At 58.5% G+C, this 22,147-nt stretch overlaps 10 protein-coding genes across 10 annotated transcripts; 3 read left to right on the top strand and 7 right to left on the bottom strand.

The window, feature by feature from the left end:
* Positions 1–86: 86 nt before the first annotated feature.
* On the top strand, positions 87–1,186 carry L226DRAFT_480067 (uncharacterized protein; the record flags this gene model as incomplete). Its single annotated transcript, XM_067676868.1, has 3 exons — positions 87–386; positions 423–505; positions 829–1,186. 3 exons carry the CDS (start codon positions 87–89, stop codon positions 1,001–1,003), a joined length of 558 nt encoding a protein of 185 aa, XP_067539821.1. The 3' UTR covers positions 1,004–1,186.
* Positions 1,187–1,423: 237 nt separating this feature from the next.
* On the bottom strand, positions 1,424–4,865 carry L226DRAFT_531073 (uncharacterized protein). Its single transcript, XM_067680003.1, has 14 exons — positions 4,633–4,865; positions 4,462–4,496; positions 4,300–4,394; positions 4,206–4,248; positions 4,030–4,122; positions 3,868–3,965; positions 3,686–3,725; positions 3,581–3,617; positions 3,412–3,455; positions 3,161–3,262; positions 2,930–2,988; positions 2,857–2,865; positions 2,761–2,798; positions 1,424–2,701 (listed from the first exon to the last, which is right to left on the bottom strand). The coding sequence occupies exons 1-14, from the start codon at positions 4,668–4,670 to the stop codon at positions 1,618–1,620; spliced, it is 1,815 nt and encodes a 604-aa protein (XP_067539820.1). The 5' UTR covers positions 4,671–4,865; the 3' UTR covers positions 1,424–1,617.
* Positions 4,866–7,006: 2,141 nt separating this feature from the next.
* On the top strand, positions 7,007–7,980 carry L226DRAFT_244981 (uncharacterized protein). The gene is made up of 2 exons (XM_067673208.1): positions 7,007–7,140; positions 7,202–7,980. Exon 2 carries the CDS (start codon positions 7,246–7,248, stop codon positions 7,786–7,788), a length of 543 nt encoding a protein of 180 aa, XP_067539819.1. The 5' UTR covers positions 7,007–7,140; positions 7,202–7,245; the 3' UTR covers positions 7,789–7,980.
* Positions 7,981–8,262: 282 nt separating this feature from the next.
* On the bottom strand, positions 8,263–8,649 carry L226DRAFT_567404 (uncharacterized protein; the record flags this gene model as incomplete). The annotated part of the gene is made up of 2 exons (XM_067684024.1): positions 8,263–8,464; positions 8,567–8,649. 2 exons carry the CDS (start codon positions 8,647–8,649, stop codon positions 8,263–8,265), a joined length of 285 nt encoding a protein of 94 aa, XP_067539818.1.
* A 545-nt stretch (positions 8,650–9,194) lies between these two features.
* Positions 9,195–11,203, top strand: L226DRAFT_531070 (uncharacterized protein). The gene is made up of 3 exons (XM_067680002.1): positions 9,195–9,308; positions 9,384–9,966; positions 10,091–11,203. Exons 1-3 carry the CDS (start codon positions 9,239–9,241, stop codon positions 11,010–11,012), a joined length of 1,575 nt encoding a protein of 524 aa, XP_067539817.1. The 5' UTR covers positions 9,195–9,238; the 3' UTR covers positions 11,013–11,203.
* Positions 11,204–11,826, bottom strand: L226DRAFT_244921 (uncharacterized protein). The gene has a single exon (XM_067673207.1). It carries the CDS (start codon positions 11,739–11,741, stop codon positions 11,394–11,396), a length of 348 nt encoding a protein of 115 aa, XP_067539816.1. The 5' UTR covers positions 11,742–11,826; the 3' UTR covers positions 11,204–11,393.
* An 85-nt stretch (positions 11,827–11,911) lies between these two features.
* Positions 11,912–14,633, bottom strand: L226DRAFT_456418 (uncharacterized protein; the record flags this gene model as incomplete). The annotated part of the gene is made up of 4 exons (XM_067675295.1): positions 11,912–13,642; positions 13,700–14,152; positions 14,215–14,325; positions 14,406–14,633. The coding sequence occupies 4 exons, from the start codon at positions 14,631–14,633 to the stop codon at positions 11,912–11,914; spliced, it is 2,523 nt and encodes an 840-aa protein (XP_067539815.1).
* Positions 14,634–15,485: 852 nt separating this feature from the next.
* Positions 15,486–15,887, bottom strand: L226DRAFT_531068 (uncharacterized protein). The gene has a single exon (XM_067680001.1). It carries the CDS (start codon positions 15,871–15,873, stop codon positions 15,616–15,618), a length of 258 nt encoding a protein of 85 aa, XP_067539814.1. The 5' UTR covers positions 15,874–15,887; the 3' UTR covers positions 15,486–15,615.
* Positions 15,888–17,553: 1,666 nt separating this feature from the next.
* On the bottom strand, positions 17,554–19,406 carry L226DRAFT_567401 (uncharacterized protein; the record flags this gene model as incomplete). The annotated part of the gene is made up of 2 exons (XM_067684023.1): positions 17,554–17,898; positions 17,961–19,406. The coding sequence occupies 2 exons, from the start codon at positions 19,404–19,406 to the stop codon at positions 17,554–17,556; spliced, it is 1,791 nt and encodes a 596-aa protein (XP_067539813.1).
* A 121-nt stretch (positions 19,407–19,527) lies between these two features.
* L226DRAFT_244808 (uncharacterized protein) lies at positions 19,528–20,596 on the bottom strand. The gene has a single exon (XM_067673206.1). It carries the CDS (start codon positions 20,331–20,333, stop codon positions 19,782–19,784), a length of 552 nt encoding a protein of 183 aa, XP_067539812.1. The 5' UTR covers positions 20,334–20,596; the 3' UTR covers positions 19,528–19,781.
* Positions 20,597–22,147: the final 1,551 nt, after the last annotated feature.

Here is a 22,147-nt window from a genome sequence, read left to right as displayed (position 1 = left end):
CCTTGCTCATCATCCTCCTGCCTGCCAGTGCCTCCGCCCTCAGAGCCCCACCCACCCAACTAAGAGTTTCACTACCTCACTCACACATGGCTGTTACCCCCAAATCCGAGCCTAAAGAGACGGCATTGCCTCCCGCACCGAAGCTATCAGCAAAAGAACAAAAGGAGCTCGAGCAGGCTCGCAACGGCGCGCTCAAGACCATCGCGGAGCACCGACGCGCCATCGCATGGCCCATTGGCAAGTGGCCGGTCGAGAAGCGGGTCGTCTACACCAGGACACGCGTGCACCTTCCACGCACATACCTCGCTCGCCATGGGAGTGACGTTAGAGCCGTCTGGCCGGGCACGGACCTTAACCAGTTCATCCACCGACATTACTGCGAGGAGGTCGGGAAGGACGGGCGGCGGATAGAGGAGGGCAAGGAGAAGGATCCCGCAGATGGAAAGGACAAGGACAAGGCGCCGTGGCCGAATTACGTTGCGGCGGAGGGCATTCTTGGGCGGAGGTGAGTGGTTCGTGCACATGTGGCGAGGGCTTGTCCAAGTTGAGCGCGTTGTGTTCCCTCCCCGGACATGTCTCCGAGACACCAAACATGCGGACACGCCGCTCGCCGTCTGTGCCGCGGACGTATGCCTGGTACTCCGCGCGGACATGTCAGGCGGTGGACACATGCGACTCTGGACGCAAATGCCGACTCGACCGTCTCCGTCTTCTTCGTCCTCTGCTTCCCGTCTTGTCTCCTTCCATCTGGGTCGCGTAACCTACTCTCGGCCATCTCGGCGTCCGCTGCATTCCCGTCCTTTCGGATACGACCATCCTGGCTTCCAGACACGAATTCCTAGGCCCCGACCCCCGGGTGGTAGGCTACTTCATGGATGCCGACGGCGATTACCACATCAGATGGTACGACACCTTCCTGCAGGACCAATGGATGGACAATCACAAGTGGAAGTACGACGTTCGGCAAGACGAGCATGGACATTGGGTGGACGCAGATGACTGAGTGTCGGACACCGAATGGGCGTCCGCCGTGGAATGTGGAGAAGCTGAATAGGGGACAAGGTTCACCAGTCGAGACGGGGATCTGGGACACGCCTCGTGTCGACGCACTCAATTCATCGTGTATCTATAGCATCTAGACATCTGGATTCGAACACGCACAAAAACACACCGCGCACGCCGCCGCATTATCGCCTCACGATCTCCGTGTCCGCTGGGTCTTTTAACCGCTCAAATCGGGTCCGCAGAACTATGGTGAGTGCCCCATTTCCTGATATGAGGATTCGGTCATGCTAGCTGCGCGGTTTGAGAGGATGCTGCATGACAGAAGGAATGCGCTAGAAGGGCGAGCTTGCGAGCATCGGCTACATCCAATAAATCCCGAGCTGAAAAGAGGTCTCCTCTGCTTGGTCTTCTCCCATTTCGTCTGGCATGCGAAGAGAGAATGGAGCACATACACTTTGGATCATGCAAAGCACAAGTCAGGTATATTGCTACAGCAACACAATACATGCGCGGAACGGTCTGCTGGGTCCATGAGACCTCCCAGTACCTGCACGAGTATCGAGCGTCGAGCTCCAAGTGAAAACGTCAAATGTCAAAGAGGGCACGCCCATGCTATCCCTCCGAACCTCCACGTCGCTCCAGCCCATCCCGCTCCGCCTGCGCGTCCCGGCTCAGTCTCCACGATGGTGGCGCAAGCCACCCAGGCCGCCTCGTGCGTTGCTGTAACGCAGACGCGCTCCGCGGGGAGGAGGCCGGGCTCGCTGCATCTACGTCCTCCTCCGCGTCGACGACGACTTCCTGCGTGACCTCCACGATCAGCGGTGAAGGCAGGGAGCGCGTCTGGATCATCTCTGCTACGCGGTCCCTATCCCGCTCTTTATGTCTATCCCGCTCCCGCTCCCTGTCCCGCCGCTCGGACGCGCTGTCCTCGCTCGTGCGCGGGCGGCGCACCGTCTTGGAGCGGTACGCGCTCTGGTTCGGGTTCTTCCCAAATGCGGCGGACGCGGTGCGCGGCCGCTGGCGGCCGGGGACCATCGTGAAGGAGGACGACGTAGACTCAGTGGACGGCTGACGCGTGACCCCGCGCGTCTTGTCACGGCTGGTGTGGATGTGGTGTGTGCCATAGTCGGCGTGCACGGGGATGGACGCAGCGGAGTGCGTGCTGGACGAGTGCGTGGGGTTGTCCGAATCGGCGCTACCGCGGATCTTGCGCACGATGTAGGTGCTGTCGGGCGTACGGACGAAGCGGGGCGTGCTGGGGGACATGGACGAGGAGGGTGATATAGGTGTAGGCGGGTAGGAATGTGGTGAGCGGGGCGAGTATGGGGAAGGCGGTTGTGAGGATGTCGGGCAGAACGGAGACGAGGGTGGAGGGTGCTCCGAGCGAGGCGTCGGCGGGAGAGACGGGTCGACGATATCCTCCTCTTCCTCGTCAAAGCCGTAGTAGTCGCCGTTGTCGCGCTCGAAGGTGATGATCGGGGCGCCGAGGTTACCCACGATGGACGACTCGAACGCGGACCAGCCGGTTGTGGTCCCGTGGCGGGACGTGGACGGCGCTCGCTTTGAGATGCCTGCTGAGGACAACTGGATAGACTCGTCTTCGCGATTGTTGAGAGAGTTGGAGACGACGGCGCTGCGCTTCATGACCTCGCCGCGGAGGTTGAGCATGAGGCGCGAGACCATCAAGCTCGTTATTCTAGAGTATAGAGTCTGAGATGAACGTTGCACGCTCAAGTAGATGGATAGGGCACGTACAGGGTACTGAAGGAGGCGTTGATGACCTTGAGATCATTCTGTTGTATGGAGGTGAGTATACTTGGCACTACTGTATCCGCTTGCCATCGCACATACCGGAGCAAACTAGGGATAGATAAGCAAAGGTTGTCAGATAGCAGACCAAAATCACGACGCGCAGAACACTCACAACGAAGATCAGCACGGTCACCAAGTTCGACACGAAGATCGCAGCGAAGTACATGATACCTAGAAAGAACAACAACCAAACAGCATCCGTCAGCAAACTTAGCCGCAAGCAACAACCGATATTGTCCTCGGTCTTCCGCCCTCAGAAGTTCAGGCTAGGCACCGTACCTCGCGCTAGAAGGCCAAGCCCAACGGCGAAGAATAAGAAGACACGGAGAGGAGCCTTACGTACCGTCGCGCATAATGACCGTGATGAGCGAGAGAGCCTCGCCGATGATCGTTCGCCGGTAGAGCTGGATCGTGCGATACAGCGTCGCGAAGAACACGGCCGAATCTGTCGCATTCGTCCCATGCGTATTGCACATACCAAGACGAGCAGAACGCGCGGTCGGCGCCAAGGAGTCATGGAGACAAGAGCACGAGAAGAGAAGGTCGCGTGAGTGGGAATGTTCGGGTGCGGTGGGAGTGCGAGGGAATAGTTACCGAAGACTAGTTCCGCGACCCAGGTATAGATAATGCGGTCGCCCCTGAGAGAAGTGGAGTGCGGTGAGTACAAGCCAAGAATGCCTGCGACTACGCCTCACAACGCCCGCAAGCAGGGACTGCTGCGGAGGCGAGGCGAGAGAGTGCGTGGCGTGAGCGTTGCACTTACGGGGAGGATCTTCCCGTGAGGATGCAGCCGACAAATCCTGACAGCGCAGATGGTGCGATGAGCCCAATTGAACAGCAACGCTGACATGGAAGGATCCACACGCACCTGGTGGGAGCTGAAGCATGACTCCATCCGTGAATGCCCACTATTTTACAATCATGGCAGCCGCGTGACAAATTGCAAGTCAGCAATCAACCGCGACAAGCCCATCCGTCCCAGGGATTCCATGATTCCATGTAGGAACCGCTGCGGACGTCGGACAAAGATAGACGGAGGGGAAGACTGACAATCTTGACTGCAAGTTCCGTGACGAGCAACATGCTGAATCCATAGAGGACGGCCCTGCTCTTCGAGTAGATAGAGTATAATCGTAAAATAAAGATGACTGCCCAGGCGTACGCATCAGTAATCACACTCTACGCTGACAGTAGGTACGACGAGGAACGTACCTCCAACAGCAGTGGCAGTGAATATCTTGAGAATCTCGGGGTACAGGACATAACGTTGACAGGCGGTCTTGGACCATGAAGGATCGTGGAAGGCTATCAAACGAAGAACGCGTAAGCCAAGTTCACCTAGTAGCTCGCTTGCAGCGGCAGCACAGCTTGGGGACGCGGGTACACACCGACGATTATAACGATGTAGCCGAGAGGCGACAAGTAGCGATTCTAGTGCCGGATCAGGCTTTGGCGAGCTTCGGGACGGAGATGAGCACGTACGAGAAACCAAAGGACGGTTGCGCCCGTGAAGCGTTGCTTCCATATCCGCTCGACCTCGTCACCAAACGTGATAGCAATGTCGTAGAAGAGCATCACTGACGTGCAACGCAATGTCAGGCGCTTGTGGCGCACGATGTCGAGTTGGCAAGAAAAGGAACATACCACACGAAGCCAGAGAGAACATCTTCGCTGCCATGCTACAGGCACAGATAGTGATGAGCATTCTGCACTCGATGATGCATGGATCGGGGAAGGGTATGGGAAGGACGCAGCGGGACCGAGGAGGGATCGACCGCCAAGGTTTGACAGAGGATCTACAGGACTTAGACTCACAGATGTTCTGCCGCCGTGGTGAGCTGGGCAGAAGTCATGTCTGTGCTCATCGTGGCTTCCGAGTCCCGCGCGTCGACCTAGCCTGTGCAGGCGTTCTTGCTTGACGGCGCGCTGCGAGGAGGGTGTCGGTAAGCGAGCCGACCGAGGAGGGTGATAGAGGGAGCAGAGGGGCAGCACCTGTTGCAAGGGAGCTACGGAGCCACAAATACTTGCGGGGGAAGCCAGGGAGAAGGGAGTGGGAGAAGGGTGATCGGCCGGCGGGGGCGGAAACGCGTTCTTCTGTTCCATGCGTGGCTAATTGAGGGGCGCTCGACCGTGCGAGGTGTCGTGGATGGAACAAGATGGGATTCCGGGAAATGGGAATTTGGGCGGGAAATACGGACATATCGCCTGGGTTATCGGGCAATTCCCTCTCCCGCCTGTCTCGACGGCGCAACCCCGCTCCCGCTATGGAAACTTACCCTGTGCACGATCACGTGCCCGCGTCCGGTGGGAGTCGCCCCGGCCCACAGAAGCTCGTCCAAGCACCGGTGACCTGCTACCATCATTCCGCATCCTCCGGAACACAATCAAAGAACATCAGCTCCAGTGCGCTCACCTATACCCTAGATCATCTATGACGCACGCCTTGCGCCCTACTTCCCCGCGCCGCCGTCAGCCTTCAGGTAGACTCGGCCACCGACACCATCCAAAGCATTTACAGCACAGGTAAATCTGCACCTCGCCCGTAATCGCCGGCTAAAAGGATCTTGCGTGCGGGGCACGCCTATGCTGAACAAGTCAACAGGTCCACATGCACTTCCATCACCATGATCGAGATCGGGAATTGGGGATGGACATTTCACCCGCCACCAATAGCAGCGCGGCAGTATTTCAAGCAAAGCATCGAACGTCGAGTCGACGAGCATCCACCAAAGCCCAGGACCGAAGACACAGACACCGTACACGGCCTGCACCGCGGACCGGGACAGCCGCCCCGGTTCTGACAGACTTGCTCTAGGTCTTACATACAACGCAATCCCCACTCGTCGGTCCGTTCCCGCAAGGAATGGACAGCGAGAGCTTCTGCATAACTTCTAAGGCGGGGAAGCTGCCAAAATACACTCACACAAACTTCAGAAGCCACGCTGCAGTACTGTCGTGGACGGAATTGGGGAGGCATCGGGTACGCTTTCCCCGATCAACGTCCGGCGTTGACTGAATCTATACGTATACGGCGGCACATGTTCTTAAATGAGGTTATGCGCCTCTGACAGATCTGACATTCACCTTCACTCTACTCGGTAACGGCATGCCCGGAACCAATTGAGCACTGTTAGTGAAAGTTGATTGAATGCCGGCCAAGGATTTTCATGGCATATCTCCGACAATAGGATGGACATACTGAGGCATACGATAGATATGTCAGGATAGCGCGTGCGATACCCGGTCATTAATGCACACTCACTGGCGGTCATCTGGACGATCCTTCAAGTTAGAGCGGAACGGGCGGGAGCGCCGATCATCCCATTGGTGGCACGACACTGCGCCTCAAGTTCCTCAAGCTCCGTCTCGCGGGAACATGTCGTACGGACGCAATTCTTCTGTGCTGCGCACAACATAAGCCCGCGGACCAGCTGTCACTTCAACGAGCTCCCATCGCGCGTTGCTGTTTCGGCTATGAAAATCAAACGTATAAGAAGCACGTACGCCCCAGGATCACGTACCACGCACAGTCCAGGCTGGCATCTTGCATCAACACGCCGGAAGCTCTTCCCATGCTTATATGAGATGGCCGATACCGTAACATTGCAGTCTTCAAATGCAGCCTCGATTCGCATCGGGAGGGAGACTGTCCTTCAGCAATCCTGGGTCATCGCACTTCACGCCGTTTGCCTGAGGCTTTGTCCAATTCCTTCCCGTCCTCGTACTTGCGGTCGGATAGGCGCGGACATTCCTCGGGTCTGGACACTCGCAAGAGGAGATAACGAGTGCGGTCAGGAACCGTGTTGTCGGTAAATGGGGGCATTCGGCGAATACAGTGAGTTCTGCGCGACGGGGTTGGTTGATCACAAACAACTATCAGAGACTTTCCACGAGCGCAGCGCTGGTCAGATCGAGCTCGTTTCGGCTCCGCACTGGGAAGATGGTTTCAACCAATCCGGTACCTTGTGGCGGCCAGATGGGACTTACCTGGAGATATCAGGGCCACATAAGTAACCGGCGAAATCTTTGGTTTGATTCTTGAATAAGACATATCGGCTGCACGTGATCGCGCATTGGTACGCGTTGGCGCCGGACGCGTCCGCTGAAGTCATTGCCAGCCTCCTGTCAGGCTCGATCGCGACGTCTACTTCCAGCCTCGCCACCGTCAGCCTCAATGGACAACTCGTAAAAGGCGTCGGTCGAGGGAGGAGAGACCTTCTATTCTGTCCTCCGCTCGTCCATCACGAAGTCCCGTCCCCGTCGCTCGTTCCACTGTCAAACACTCGACAACTCAAGATGGCCGGACTCGGACTCTCCCCAGGTGCGCTATCATCTTCTTTGTGCCCGTTGGTCTTGTATCCTGAGCATCTTTCATGTGCAACAGGCGTCATCGTCGGCGGTGTACTCGTTCTCCTAGTCATCACGGCCATGCTCGCTGCCACCTTCGTCGTCGTCTGGCGCTCCCGCCCGTCCGCCGTCGCCGCCGCACACGCCAAGCGGGAGCGCAAGTCCATCGACATCGAGCGTCTCTCTCCGGTCCTCCCGCACAAGGAGCTCAACTCGGCATCACTCACCATGGTTGGCGACTATGGCGGGAAGTTCGGTGTGCAGTTCTTGGGCAAAGAGAAGACGCTTGAGGATAGGGAAGAGCGCGGGAGGGGCAACGGCGACACGAGCATGGAAAGCACCACCTCGAGCGACGAGGACCCCGCCTCCCCAGTCACCCCAGTCTGCCCCATCGTCCCTCCACCCGCAGTGGCACACCCGGACCGCAGTCACTCAGTCGCGTCGACCGTCAACCTCATCATATCCCCGTCAGTCCCACACCTCGTGAAGCTCGGCGCGGACGGCGCACTGGAGGTCCGCGTAACCCCTCCCTCCCCGGTACTTATGCCCGCCGCGGGAAGCTTGCGTATCGGAGGGATCCCGGGTACCCCGGGTGAGAACGATTCGGTGTGGTGGGTGATCTGAGTTTGACATTGTCGTTGTCATTTGCATTTTGCAAGGAGGCGGCTGCATGGGCTTGTATGCGCACGATCATCGGGTTTGCATGAGAATCGACATTCGTTTCATCAGCACCGGCGGCGTGGGATGGATGAGTGAGCTGCGAATTCGTCATGCGCAGAAGGAAGCTAAGAGGTGGTATTGACTGCTGCCACTACTCGGTCTCGAGCATTGACGGCCGCTTCGTCGCGTGAGCCTCAAGGTTGAGCAGAGCCACGCGCCGAGAACGGGGTTAAGATCCGCATGGCGCAGGGAAGGTTGTGCGAGTAAGTAGATGCTACATTCTGGCGTTCTGGACGATCTGTCCCCGAGCCCGAGTCAGCCGAACAAAGGAGCGAACGCGTGCAGAACATGAACACGTACGGCATGCCGGGGAATCTGCACACTTCATCCCAGTCTATCCTGACACCCACTAATCTTCGCGCTGCCCCAGCAACCAACCTACTCCCCGATCACGTATGTACACCCGTCCTTGCCCATCCACACCTCGTGCGACTTATTGGCAGGAACGTCGATGCGTGCGCCAGGGCCGAAGGTCTCTTTCTTGTTGGGGTCGTCTTCGGGATAGCAAACCGTGAATTCGCCGGAGAGGATGAGGTGTGTGGTCAGGCCGCCGTGCCGGTGTGGTGGATAATGCGCGTGTCTGTGGTGCAGATCAGCGAAATGTCTGACAGAGCTTGCCACCCCGCAGGCCCCGCAGGGGCGAGGGAAAGGTAAGGAGGTACGATGGAGCGCAATTACTCACGGTCGGTCTGTCCAGGTGTAGACTGTCGGAAATCCCCACGAGCGGACTTGCTGCTCAGCATCGCGCTGGGATATGGAAGCCATAGTAGACTACGAGGGCAATGATTCAAGCGCAGGAAGTAGGATGTTGGCTTAAGCTTGAGCTTGAGCGGGAGCAGGCGCGATGAGCCCCAACAAGCTTCTGGAAGTTGCCGCACATATGATACCAAAGGAGCCGACGGACCTCGCCCACCACGGCATGCATTGCCCTTCGAAGTACTGTTGTTTTGAGCCTGGAAGCTCTACGATTCCAGTTGAATTTTCTTCTTGAGATCATCGACTTGCATAAGTATTTTGATGAAAGCCACGTCGTGTGTGTCGAAAGGCCAGAGAAGTCGCGTAGCCTCAAGATTTCATCCTGAGTCTCAGGAGCCCACAAGTAAAGCCCAGTCAAAGCATGTCCAGCGCAATTCTATAGAAGTTATCTGTCGGCCAGATATTGTAGAAGTCAATATTTGCAGAGGCAACACAACTTCAAGGAGTCAAGGAGGAACTTGAAGGCGGGTCTGAAGCAGAGGCGCCCATGTCTCATCACGTGTCACCCAAAAATCTGAGCGCTTCCGTAGTTTCGCCTCCGCCTTCCTGAGGGTGCATCTTGGGTCAATCTGACTATTATCTCTGAGCCCTCGTCACCATGGGTCTGTCTGGCCGAAAAACAAAGCAACGTATCCCAAACGATCCGCGGAACTTAGCATGGGCAAACGGTACGAGACCGCGGAACTTCGCATGTACATACCTCCTCGAACCCGTGCTCATTCCTCTCCGCGAACGTACCCTAGATGCCAACAAGTTCGGTGCTGCATACCTGGCCAAGCTTGGTTGGGACCCCTCGCAGGGTCTTGGTGTGTCCGGCGAAGGACGCACGAAGGCACTCAGCGTAAACCAGAAGCTCGACATGCTCGGGATCGGCGCGGACCACAGGAACTCTGCTGAGGGCATGGCATGGAAACAGAACAAAGACTTTGAGAACTTGCTCCGCCGCCTGAACGCTGCCAACGGGAATGGGGAGATTGAGGAGGAAGAGCCGATGAAGGTTGACGGTTTCGTCCGCCCGACAGCAAAGGTCGAGAGCGAGGCTGCTGCCCCTGCGGAGGTGAATGAGGACGAGGAGGCTGCGGGTGCCCAGGAAAGTGGAGAGAAGAAGTCGAAGAAGAAGCGCAAAAAGGGCGAGGATGGAGATGAAGGCGAGGAGAGGAAGAAGAAACGGAAAAAGAGCAAGTCCTCGGAGGATGCCTCGGACGCTGAGGAGAGCAGCAAGAAGGAGAAGAAGAAAAAGAAGAAGCGAGACGTCCCAGATGATACCCCTACCCCTGCTGAGACGGCATCGCCTTCCCCTGCACCTACGCCAGGCTCGTCAAGACAGTGAGTACACATCCTCATAATCTGTATCTTCTTTGCCGAGGTCGTCCTTGTCGTCCCTTTCGACCCATCATATCTCTGCCGCTTCCCCCAAGTTACACTCGCATACTAACCATCTAAACGGCAGCCCACGCGCCGCCTTCCGAGGCCGACACATGGCCGCCAAATCCCTCGCATCCAAGTCCGCCTCCGCAATCGCCGAGATCCTCGGCCTCGCACCAAGCGGCACATCCACCCCTTCCCCCTCCGTCTCCGGCTACCCCTCATCCGCCCCCACCCCATACCCATCCACACCCTTCGAGCCTGGCCCGAGTACCTCTACATCAGGTTCGGACACCCCCGCCGACGCCGACGGGGACCAGCTCAAGCTGCAGGAGCTCACGGTCTCGAGTAAAAGCGTCATGGACTACTTCAAGGAGAAGCTCGCCGCGAAGAGCAACTCGCGTGTATACGGCACTTCGTCTGCGCCGACCTCTGGGACTGATACCCCCGTCGCCGCTGATGAGGATGACTACGCGGAGCGTCCGCGCATGGGTCTAGGCGCGTCGAAGCTCCGCATGGAGGTCACGCAGTCTGAGGAGGTGGAGGAGCGGCGCGGGCTGGGAGGCATCGGGAGCGGCATGCGCTCGTCCTTCGCTACGATGTTCACTTCCGCCACTGTGACGAAGACAGTCGTCGAAGAGACGACGGTCGAGGAGACGGTGGTCGAGAACACCGTTCTGGACGAAGTGCAGGAAGACGAGGATGAGGAGCGGCCGAAGAAGAGCAAGAAGGACAAGGAGCGCAAAAAGGAGAAGAAGAGCAGGAAAGAGAAGGGCAAAGGCAAGGAAAAGGACGAGGATGAGGATGAGGTAGCGGCAGAGGCGGACCCCGCAGACGAGAAGGCCGATCGCAAGCGGCGGAAGGAGGAGAAGCGCAGGCGTAAGGAGGCTGCAGCTCAAGCGAGCGCTGCAGCAGTAGATGCAGTGGATGCTGCCGCTGTCTCAGAGACCGAGGAGAAGGAGCGGAAGCGGAAGAAGGACAAGAGGAAGAGTAAGGCTGATCGTTGATGTTGAAGCTCGCAGGTCAATGTCGGGTCTTCATTGCCGTGGTCGATCTCTTCTATTTGCTACATCTGCTCGCAATTCATTGTCGTTCTCTTCCAAGCACACACGTAGATGGTTTGTCAATGAGTTGGGGTGTTCGCCACAACAAGTTATCGGCCAATACTACACGTGGTATCCAAAGTATCCTAGATAGCAGTCCTCCATGCAAAACGCGAAACACTACACACCGCCATGAAGCAAAGAGACGGCTGGCTCTCTAACCTAGAACGCGCACGCGTCCCCATCGAACAACGTACGTACCTCTACTCTATCGCAGTCGCCAAACGCCAGATGCGCCACCTCGTCTAATGGTTCGAAAAGATCATAAGATAAGAGAGGCAGTCATTAGGGGTCGTTAAATACTAACCGACGAAAGTAAAGAAGACATGGATCAGAGGATGAGAGAGGCGAGCGAGATGAGAGAGGAAACAGACGGTATGTACATATATGCGTGTGCGGTGGTGGCGCAGCGGCACAGGAGGGAGACGGTAAAGAGGAAGGACGGAAAGGGACCATAGAAGGAGGGTCGGGTGCTGCCAGGATACGCGTGGCAGGTGGGAAGTCGAAGAAGGTGCAGAACATGATGCCAGACCGTTGCAAGGGCGCATTGACGAGCGATAGGCGGAGGTGACGACAAGGAGGCGAGAGGCGAGAGATGAGGAGAACTATCCAGGCAAGGGGAGAGGAATGCATGAGACAATCTGCGAATGCGAAGGCCAACACGAAAGGCAGGATGAGGAGAAATCCGGGATATCGGGGTAGAGGAACAAGGACAGGAAACACGTCGTGGTATGCGGGATCCTTCACCTACATGCAAGATACATGGCCGATTTTTACTTGCTGCTGCGAACACTCCGTCCATCCTATACTGTCACCTCCGGCTTCACTCGCCACATCACCGCAAGCGTCGCCACAGTCAAAACCGTGATGCCTATTGCTGCCGACGCAGTGTGATATGGATGCTGGAACGCAACATCCGTATTAGGAGGGGCAGGAGGGGGGAATGTCGCTGTGGAACTCACGGGAGCCTTGGGCGACTGTTGCGCGTGCGCGCGTGCGTCTGCTGTCGCAGCAGGAGCGACTTTCGACGTCGAGATAGGCTGGTTGACTACAGAGGACTCGGGCGTGATCGGGAAGGGCATCTTGCTGCTACCCTCCGGGGCGTCGCCCCGTTCCCGGTCGCTCGGGTGTAAACCTTCGGAGTCGCTCGAGTCGTCCACAGACCATGGTGATCGCCGGCGAGGCCCAGAGAACGAAGCTTCACTTCCCTCGGCGTCGTGTGACGAAACGTTCTCAGGGATATCGTCTGTCTGGGCAGGAGAGATCGACCGTGACCGCGTCCGTCCCCTTGACGGGCTGACTCGTTTCCGTTGTCTTCTCGGACGAGTGGACTCAGCCGATAGGCTCCTGGGACTTGGTGGAGTGACGAGACCGCCGCTCGTATGAGGCTTCGCGTTACCGTTCATAAGGCCGTGTTGGTGTTGCGCCTGAAAGGACGCCAGGGAGATAAGACCAGTTTCGACTTTTGCGGCCGCGTTAGAGACAGTGTCCTCCGCAGCGCGCATCCGAGTCTCCCACTCCTCCTTTGCCCGACGCAACCGTTCACGTTCCTCCACAAAGTCCTCATGAACGCTGCTCCACCTTCCCTCGACGTTCTTCTTCCACTCCGAGAACATTGCCGTGAGCGATTCACGCTCCTGTTTCCGCGCCTCCTCGACTGCTGCTGCAGGCACGGAAGGCTCTGCCGGCGCGGATCGGGCCGCCTCAGATGCATGCATCAACTGCTCAGTCACCTCCGCCTGTGATTGGACCTGCGTCTGGGTCTCCTGGACGAGGTTCTCGAGGGATGCAACCTTGGCCTCAAGGACGGAAATGGTAGATTGCGCACTGGCGTGTTGAGCCTCGAGGGTACGCGAGAGCTCAAGCGCCATCTCCAACTGCTTTGCGAGCGCGTTCAGCCGATCGGTGAATTCATCAGGGACAACTGCGGGTGCGGGCGGCGGGGGTGATGGGGACCGTGGCCGGAGGTCAGTGACTGCGGGTTTCCGGAACTGTGCGTCCTGCTCTTGCTCCTCGTCGTCCTCAGACAAACCCATGCCAGTTGGCTCTGGAGTGCGAGGACGACCGAGCTCTTCTCTTCTTCGTCGCCGCTCTTCCTCCTCCTCAGCGGCGACCTGCTCCTCATCCTCTTCTTCTACCCGCTCCAGTTCGTGAGGGACGATGGTGGAGACGCTTCTTGCATCGTCGTCGTCAGACGTGAAGTCGTTATCGTCGTCGTGCTGGTCGTGCGAACGGCGCGAACTGGTGATACGGAAAAGTTCGATCTCCCGCTTACGCTCCTCCATAGCGTCCCGAAGCGAACCAACCTCCCGCTTGATGGCATCGTGCTCAGCGAGGATGGTCTCAAGCGTCCGGACCTTCTCGACGTGGTCGGCAAGAGATCGTTGGGTCTCCTGCAGTTGAGCCTGGAGCTCGGCAACGCCCGAGGACGGTTCGGGTTGCGCCGCCCGCTGCTGGCTCTCCTCCGCTGCGCGAGCTGCTTGTGCGGGCATTACAGGAGGCAATGCAGAGGGATATGGCGGCAAATTTGGCGGCTATATCGGCGGGATCGAATCAGGTTAGAGGGATAGTGCATATAACCGAGTACTCACGAGGTTCCCACCGAGGGTGTCGTGGATCTCTGCGAGCCCACTGCTCAGAGAATGGAGCTCAGCACCGGTCTCACGGCTCTTCTGCAGCTCGCCCTGTAATCGGCTGAGGATGTGATCGAAGGTGAGCCCACTCTTCCCTGGAACGCGGACGTTGCCGCCCATGCCGCCCATTCCAACCAAGCCCTGCGACTGCAGCGTTGGCCGCCGTTGGGGGCCTGCTGCGCCATTTGAGCTGCCCTGGCCGTTCCCAACGAAGTTGAACGCGCTATTGCCTGACCCTGGTTGGTTCGGCATCGCATTGATGTAGCCCTGCGCCCCCTGCTGTTGCGCCTGTGCTTCGGCGCGTTGCGCGGCCTGCGCGTCGAGCTCCGTGAATACACACACGACGCGTGCCGCCACCTTATGGTGGACGATCGTCTTATTGTCCTCCCCGACAATGTCGATACCAAACTCCTGCGGATGGGGCGTGAGACACGGCGCTCGGGGCGCGTCATACGAGGAGCCTGTGGACGTACGACGATGTCGTCTGTCTTGAGCTCATACGGCTCGGACTCGAGCCCTTCGGGGCTGAGCCGCTCGCCGTTGATGAAGGTGCCGTTTGAGCTTTTGACGTCCTTTATGAAGATCTTGATGACGGTCGGTGGGGGTCAGCGCGACGCGGTCGACGGGGACCCATTCTGGGGCCCGTGAGGCGCGAGAAGCGCACCTTTCCGTTCTCCTCCCACACCTCTGCATGCTGCCTGCTGAGAACCTTGGAGTCGAAGTAGCCATTGCGTTCTGCTGGGACAGTCTTCGCGTTGGTTTGGCGGCCGACCTTGACGCGCTGGTTGTTGACAAGAGAAATGTGTTTGGGGACGAAAGAGTCATTGAGAGGGTAGAGGTAGAGAGCAGGGAGGGGCACGGGGACGTGCGGGGAGGCGAAGGGTGCAGGCATCATGGACGCCGTCGTCAACAACGAGCAGGACGGTTACAGGAGAGGCCTTTGTTGTGCTCTATTTGGCTCGTCTGACTCTGCCACTACGCACTCAGAACTCTCCCACAACCACGTGGCTTCGCATGCTTTAGCGACCACGCTCCACTGAGCCTCCCGCCCCGTCACTTTCCCCGGACCTCACTTCCCCGCAATCATGTGTGCACGGCGAAGCCTTGCTGGCCTGGTCCAGATCATCCCATCGCTGCCCGTGGAAGGCTCTCTTACGGCATGCAATCAGCGGTGTACGACATGGACATATGTGTCCCGGGCAGCGCATCGATGAGGTACGGGTGCGCCCTGGATGCGCCCACAAAAGCATCGCCGCCGCCTCTTCCATAACTGGGGTGGTTGGCGGGATCCGTGTCGTTGCGTTCTCGGGCTGCGTTCAACGCTCAGTGTCTTGCGTTGAGATCTATCTTGGGTGCTCTTCTAGCCTCCTCGTTAGCACACCGGAATGGAGCAGTGACGTTTCGCTGTGGCTAAGTCACCTCCAATGCGTAGTGTGAAGACCTCCTTTGACCATGCTGCATTTGTACTGAGGCGTCTCTCTCTTTCTCTAGAGACACTGCGGCGCACGCGACTTTTCATCGGAAGCGCATCCCAGGCCTTGAGCCGAGGCTCTTTGACTGCGAGACAAGCGACGATCCTCGAGTCCTGCGCATGCTCGCACGCCCGCCGATCCTTCCTCCTCTTCAGCCCAGAAAAAAGCCTCGGTGAATCACGATGTCATCGAAACCGAGCCCATGTCCTTCCCGTCAGCCCTTCAGGTCGAATCACAAAGTACAAACTCCGTGCAACTGGATACCGTCGTGGATCAAACCTCGCATTGCCTTAAACCGGTAGTGATCGTTTAGGCCCCGTGTCCATCACCGCTCACCCCTCTCTGCAGACAAGAATTCCTTGCTGCGTCTCCACGCAGAGCCAAACAACCGCCCCTTCTTCATCAACCAACGTACCGTACGAGCCGCAACTGCATCCTATAGCCTTTTGATCCGAGAGAACAAACCCACCCGCAAGCTGCGAGCACCCCTCTCCAAATCCTAATCTTTATCGGACGGCAGATCACACCGACAGACCCTGCAAAGCAGCACGTTCTCCTCGTCCATCCACATCGGAAACGCGCTTTGCCGTACCGCCACGCCTTCTCCCGCCGGTTTCGTTCGGGCACGTCGCACAATCTGATATCCAATCCAATCTCCATGCCGAATCCTGATGATGACTGACAAGGTTCGCTCTCCTCCGCCAGAACCTCGGGGGAGACGGCCAACTGCTTTGGATTAGTCCGTCGCACCTCAGGCTCCTTGCGAGCTCTACTGGTACTAGTAGTACGTGGTCCCTGTGTTCCCGGTGACTACTGAGCCTACCTTTCTATGTAGCGTCAGACCCGGCCCGTTCTTCATATAGAGCCATTTTGTCGGGCAGGAAAGTACGCCTCGTGAGTGCATTCAGTAACCCCGCTCGACCATCCCTGACCGTGATGTCAGACCCGGGCCAAAATAAACCCTCTTCTCAACGCTGCCAAGGCGGGTGCAACGCCACCGTCAACCATGTCTCGCAGTCAATACGTCCGTCCATTCAGTATACCAGGGCATCCGAGAGACAGCGCGTCGGGCTCGGCTCGAACTCGAAATGGACGACGGGCAAGCTAGTATGCATCAACGCTACACGCCCAATCGCAAGTCGTCGCAAGTCGCAGTGGCTGCCAATGCAGGGTCGCACCGCCGTGCCGTCACCAATGTGGCTAACGCGTACCCCCCAGCGCGCCGTCGAACCCTCCCTCGGGCGCAAGCCAAGAGCACGTTCACATTAATCAGTCAGTATTCCTGGCCATCGTCGGACTCGTACGCACCAGGGTCCCGGAGCGCACGCCAGCGGCCAGCTGAGCTGAGAGCATCAATTTCAAAGCTTTGACGAGTCGCGCCAAGTTCCCACCCCGCCTCGTGTCCTCGTGTCTCTCTAGACTCTAGAGTCTCACCCAGCCAGGGCTCTCCCATTGTCCAAGCTCCAAGACCCAGCGCCGTGGAGCCTCCGCCCAGGGCGAGCGTCCGATGGGCGATAGTCGATAGCCCGCGCGCCCGGCTGGGCACTGTGGGAAGCAAGGAACCGCACCCAGGTCCCACAGAGGGTTAACGCGGCTACCGGGTTGCGACACACGCGGTGCCCCATGTCAGCTGGCCCCTCGCTCCCGCACATGGGCCGGTCTCCTGCCGTCATTTAGGCTTTCTTTGGGAGCGTCAAGGTGCCGGGTCGACTTCTCGCTGCGCGCGGGCTCGCCGGTCCCGGGCTACGAGAGGAGATTGTATATTTTTTTGTAAACCGAGTCGTGCGTGGCATGGTCGTTACATAGCACAGAGGATTTAGCATCGGAGCTGAGAGACGAATGCGCGTGTCTATGGGGTTAAAGCATGGCGAACGTCCGAGCCAGGCTGGGGATGGAGATGATAGGAAATATAGGAAGGAGATGAGACGAGAGGGAAGGAGACCGGAGAGAAGATAGTACACTAACATATACTTAAGCACGGCGAATATACTCTTCCACTAAATGGCAGACTCCCGAGACGGCTATGTTACACTAATGTGGCAAAGAGATATACACAGATGAAGGACGAAGAGAGACCGAGGACGGACGGACGATGACATACAGAGAACAAAAACAACAGGAACCGGAAACCATCACCGAAAATCGAGCTCGTGGTATCTTGGAGATCGCTAGCGCTGCAGATAGAAGGGTACTGTTCCGGGATGAAGCAAGTGCGGGCCAATCATTAGAGGTGGAGATGAGGAAGCCATCGACGTGCGAAGAGCAGCCCTGGTGGAGAACAGACGCGTTGGGTATGGGCGCCAACAGGAAAAGGGAAGCGACTAACCATCGTAGGCGAGATCACACCCGCGGGGTGTTCTGAAGCATCTCTCGTATCCGCTCACCCTCCGCAGCGGTCAGAAGCTCTAACGAGGGCTCTTGAGTCTCATCCGCGGGGCGGGATATCTGGAACCATAGGCAGTCGACGTCGTACATGCCGACATCCTTCTCGTGCTCATGGCGGCCGACAGCGATGTAGGAGAGGGTCTTGACGGCGCGGGCCAGCATGAGTGCGACGTGAGTAGAGCGGCGCCGGTTGGCGTCAGCTACCGAGGTGTCGTCAGGGTTCGAGCTTCCGGCGGCGCCAGAGTATGCAATGCACAGTCCCACAATCGAGGTTGCCCGCATGATCTCAAGGTTACGCTCCTTTACGGAAGATCAGATGAGCTCGTTGGCGCGCGAGGAATTGAATGATTGAGTACACGTACGACCCATTCCTGGAAGGCCTGCCACTCCATGCTTGCGCGGCCGCCGCTGTTGAGGATGAGTTCGAGGTACTGCAGGGAAGGCATCGACGTCTTCATCCGCTCGAGCATGGTCTCCGAAACGGTGTGGGCGATCGTGCACGAGAGGGCGACGGGGTTGGTCTTCTCCATGAGCGGGAGCGTCTTCAAGTCGTGCTGCGTGCCGTACCTCGCGCCAATCCCGTACTGGAGCTGCACTCGGCGCACGGGTGACGGGAAGGAAGGGATGGGGGCGCTCGTCTCGAGATAGTCTAGCTCCGGCCAACACGCTGCCGGACCTGTCTCCTGCTTGACCGAGAATTCCAGGTAGAAGGTGAGCCGCCGCAGGTTGGGAAAAGCGTGTGCGAGCTCGGAGATTTTGGCAATGCGGCCTCCAATGTCAAGCGTGTGGACGTTCGGCCAAATGAAGCGGTCAACGACGCTCTCGAGCATGCAACCACACTCCCAGAGCTTGATGTGCTGGAAGGAGTTGATGTACGGCCCAAACGGGGTTACGTCTCCCTGCGGGCGCGGACCGTCCTTCCAGAGGCCATTTTCAATGATCGCGGGCCTGCTGCGAAGCTGAGAGATAGCCTTGAGGCAAAAGTTGCCGATGTAGTAGAGGGATATCTCCTTGAGAACGGGGAGCTCGGCAAGGGCCTCGTAGACGGCGGGATGGGACTGGAAGAGGGGTTCGGCGTCGCGTATGTGGAGGACTCGAAGGTTGGTTGCCTCATGGAGGAGTCGGGCAAGGGAGTCTGCGGGAGAGAAGTCGGCATCCCAGCCGTCCCTGAAGCCTGTATTGGAGGGACGGGCAAAGGCGTAGTCGAGGAGACGGAGAGCCCTGAGATGTCTCATGCGGGTCTTGGGGTCGGCAAGCATGAAGTTGCAGAACATCTCGAGGCGGTCAGGGCCCTGGAGAGTGCTGGTGTCGTCCGGGACAGGAGGGTCGCGGGGCTCGTCCTGGTTCTCGTCTGACTGGCCAATGGTGACGTCGGCGAGTATACGGGGCATGACAATCTCGTACGCGTCCTTGCAGGTCTGTGCAAACTGGACGGCATCGTGGGGGGAGCAGAAGTGGGAGATGGTGGAGAGGACGTCGCGGTTGAGGTGGAGGAGGTCGATGCGTTGGTATGGGGAGTAGGAGGGGACGTGGGGGGCCTCGAGGGAGGAGGGGAGGCGGGCGGGGACGGGGTCGCGGGAGAGAGGGTCGTAGTGGGGCTCACCGGAGGGCATTCTGAGGGTCAGAGGGACGGCGACGTGAGCGGCATGAAAGAGGTAGCAGTTTATGATAGTCGGGACGGGCGAGGGCGCGAGAGGGGGGAAGGAGGACTTGCAGGGGTCATGGATGAATATAGGCTCTGGATCCGGTTGACAGTGGCAGTCGTGATCGGGCGCGGATTCGTCGTAAAAATGGTTGTAGCAGAGCATGTTTTGGGTCGATCGGGACAAGACAAGGGCGGCCAGTGGCCACGCGCACTCGGACGCAGATTGCGGGGCGGGGGGACCAGTGCTGTGACGGCCCCCAGTGACGGTCTCTCGCGAGCCTCGTTTTCCGCCTCTCCGCCCTTTTCCACGCCTCGCTTCCCCCTCCCCTGCTTCTTGCCCGGCTCCGTACGCGAGAGAACCACCGCTGCTGCCTTCGAACCCCACGCACCTCCTCCCACAACGCCTGCATTCCTCCCGACGCCGTGTCGCACACAGCCAGCGCGGCCAGCGCGATCCAGCGCACAGCTGACCGCGCTCAGGCCCCTGCCGCCAGCACACTTTCAGGCCCCAATTCCAGCACTCTGGTACGATCGTGCACTAGCGCCAGCATTCTGATTGCGTTTCGCCGGGTCCCGACCCGAGCTCTAATGCATCATCGCAGCCCTCTCCCCAACCGTTCATCCAGCAGACGTTAGCCGAGCTCACCTGCACTCGCGCACGGACACCTCCTCCCTGCCCGGCGGAAGAAGGGGGCAGAGCGAGCGGGCAGATCTTCAGGGGACCCAAGGCCTTCCGCATCGTATCGATCGCTCGATCACAGCACACAAACCACTTAGGACAGCAGATTGACACCATACAAGACCACAACTCTCGCTCGGCGTCTCCCGCCCCTTTCCGCCTCCTCGTCCTCGTGCCTTGGCCCATTCTACGGCTGCATTCGCGACCTCCGACGCCCACCAGCAACGCTGCGTCTGCCAGCCACACATATGGGAACGTGCAGGACCATGCCCGACCAAGGACGCATTTAGCGCGAGGCACGCTGCGCGGCGTCTGATTAGACTCAAGCGCACGCTCTCTCGTCCTCTCTATGGCTGCTCGTTCGCCGAGTGCGGCTGTACAGGCAGGACACGCCCCGATTTGTGCCGCCATGTTCACGCCCACTGTCAGCTCTAGGTCCCACCGCTCCCGCTCAGAACCCCCCGCTGGCAGGTTCCATCGCTGGATCCGCGCCCTCTCGCTCGCCCCGATCGCTTCCTGTGCGTCCACGCAGGTGAGTAACGCTTGTCCTGTACGTACCCCTCCCACCTGCGCCTATCCAGGCTTAACCCAGTCTCGTCCCGTCCGTCGCTACCGCCCTCGTCGCCTCCTCCATTACGCACATACGTTCAGGAAATGAAGTCCGGTTTTACCTTTCTGTGAGAGCCTTCCTCGGCCGACGCGAACCGGTCTCGAGCGGACGTTTGCCTCGCGTTTTGTCCGTTCACTCTCCCGGACGAAACTGTCCGCTGCCCGTCGTGCGATCCCCGTCTCTCCGCGGTCAAATATCCTCCGCTGACTTTGGGCAGCACTCTAGCCCGATACGCACCAGCTTCGGTGCGCGGATGCACGGGGGTGCACGCTGCACCGGCGTGATCTCGACTCAAGTTCAAGTCCAGCGATGCTGCCATATATCATCCCATCAGTCTCTTTGCCTAGACCAGTCAACGCATCGGATCGGGCCTTGGGCTTGGCGCCTTGTGCCCCAGTGCTCGTCGAGCTGCTGCATCTCCACTGCCAGCTCGGAGAAAGTGCCTGTCCCCGTTCCCCGCTCTCCGCCGCCGCCGCCGCCGCCTCCCCCGTGCGTGCTGCTGGAGCTGCGTACGCTTGCCTGAAATGTCCGTTGCTTATCTTCTTGTGCACGCTCGTCTGACTGCCATTCCCTTCCTCGAAGCTGTGGCAGGCCCGAGAAAGCATGTGTTCCGACGCATACACTCATGCATATCGGACAGGCGAAGAGGTTCGAGTGGGTATCGGGCCACACACCCGCCCTGATCCTCAATGTAGGGACAGCAGTAGAACTGCCGGTGAGTGTCTCGTTGCAGCGTCGCGCATCGAGTCGCAGCCAGGGAAGCAAGAGCGGAGAGGCGGGGCTGCACGAAGACTCGGAAGTAGTGGAGTCGCTTGTGTCGTCTACCGCAGTCGTCACCGAATGCGAACGTCAGACATCTTCCACGCAAGCGGAGTATTGGCTCTGTTCATGGTGGAGCTCTTCCACGGGCTACCTGCAGCTGTTCTCTCGGATCGTTCTGTCAGTGAGTGAGTCCTACAGGCTCCTCGGGAGACTCGTGTGCACTCAGCGTGCCTTGTCAAGGCCACGGCTCCGCACAGTCAGGATGCCCTCGGTACGCTAACTCAGATGTTTGCCAGCTTGAGCTTGAGCGTACTGCTCGGCTGGTATCGAGCAGCGTTCGATCCGTTACATGTCCGCTGTGACGACACGTCAGTATCTCTTTGTTGAGTCCTGCAGCTAAGCCGGGACCGTTTAATGACGTGAATGCGGTCTATTTCGTCAGCTGCTCGCCGACGGATATCTGCATTGACAGTAAGTGCTCACTGCTTGCCTGTTGATTCGCTTGCGTCTATACCACGACGCCGATCCGAAAGGTTCGAGGTTCGTTCCATTGCCAGCAGTAAGTATTGCGTCTTCATAATCAATGAGCAAGGCTACGATGCCCTTCACTGGACTCTGACGCGAATATCAAGAGACGTTCTTGTAGCAATATACTCGATCCTTGAGGACCTCGGGTACATCGTGCCTGCGTGCTAAAAACCTTGCTATGAACAGAACACAACGACATAGCCGTAGATTTTGTGATACGTCGCACGCACGCGTGTAAGTAGGCTCGCTAGTAGCCAGCCTCTACTAGAGTTCCTCGTACCTCGGCATGCTCTCTTCGCTTACTACTAGGCTCCTCCAGCCCGTA

This window comes from Lentinus tigrinus, assembly GCF_003813185.1.
Source record: "Lentinus tigrinus ALCF2SS1-7 unplaced genomic scaffold L226scaffold_4, whole genome shotgun sequence".
Classification (NCBI taxonomy): Eukaryota; Fungi; Basidiomycota; class Agaricomycetes; order Polyporales; family Polyporaceae; genus Lentinus; species Lentinus tigrinus.
Note: the sequence above shows the minus strand (reverse complement) of the source record. Positions and strands in the feature narration are given on the sequence as shown.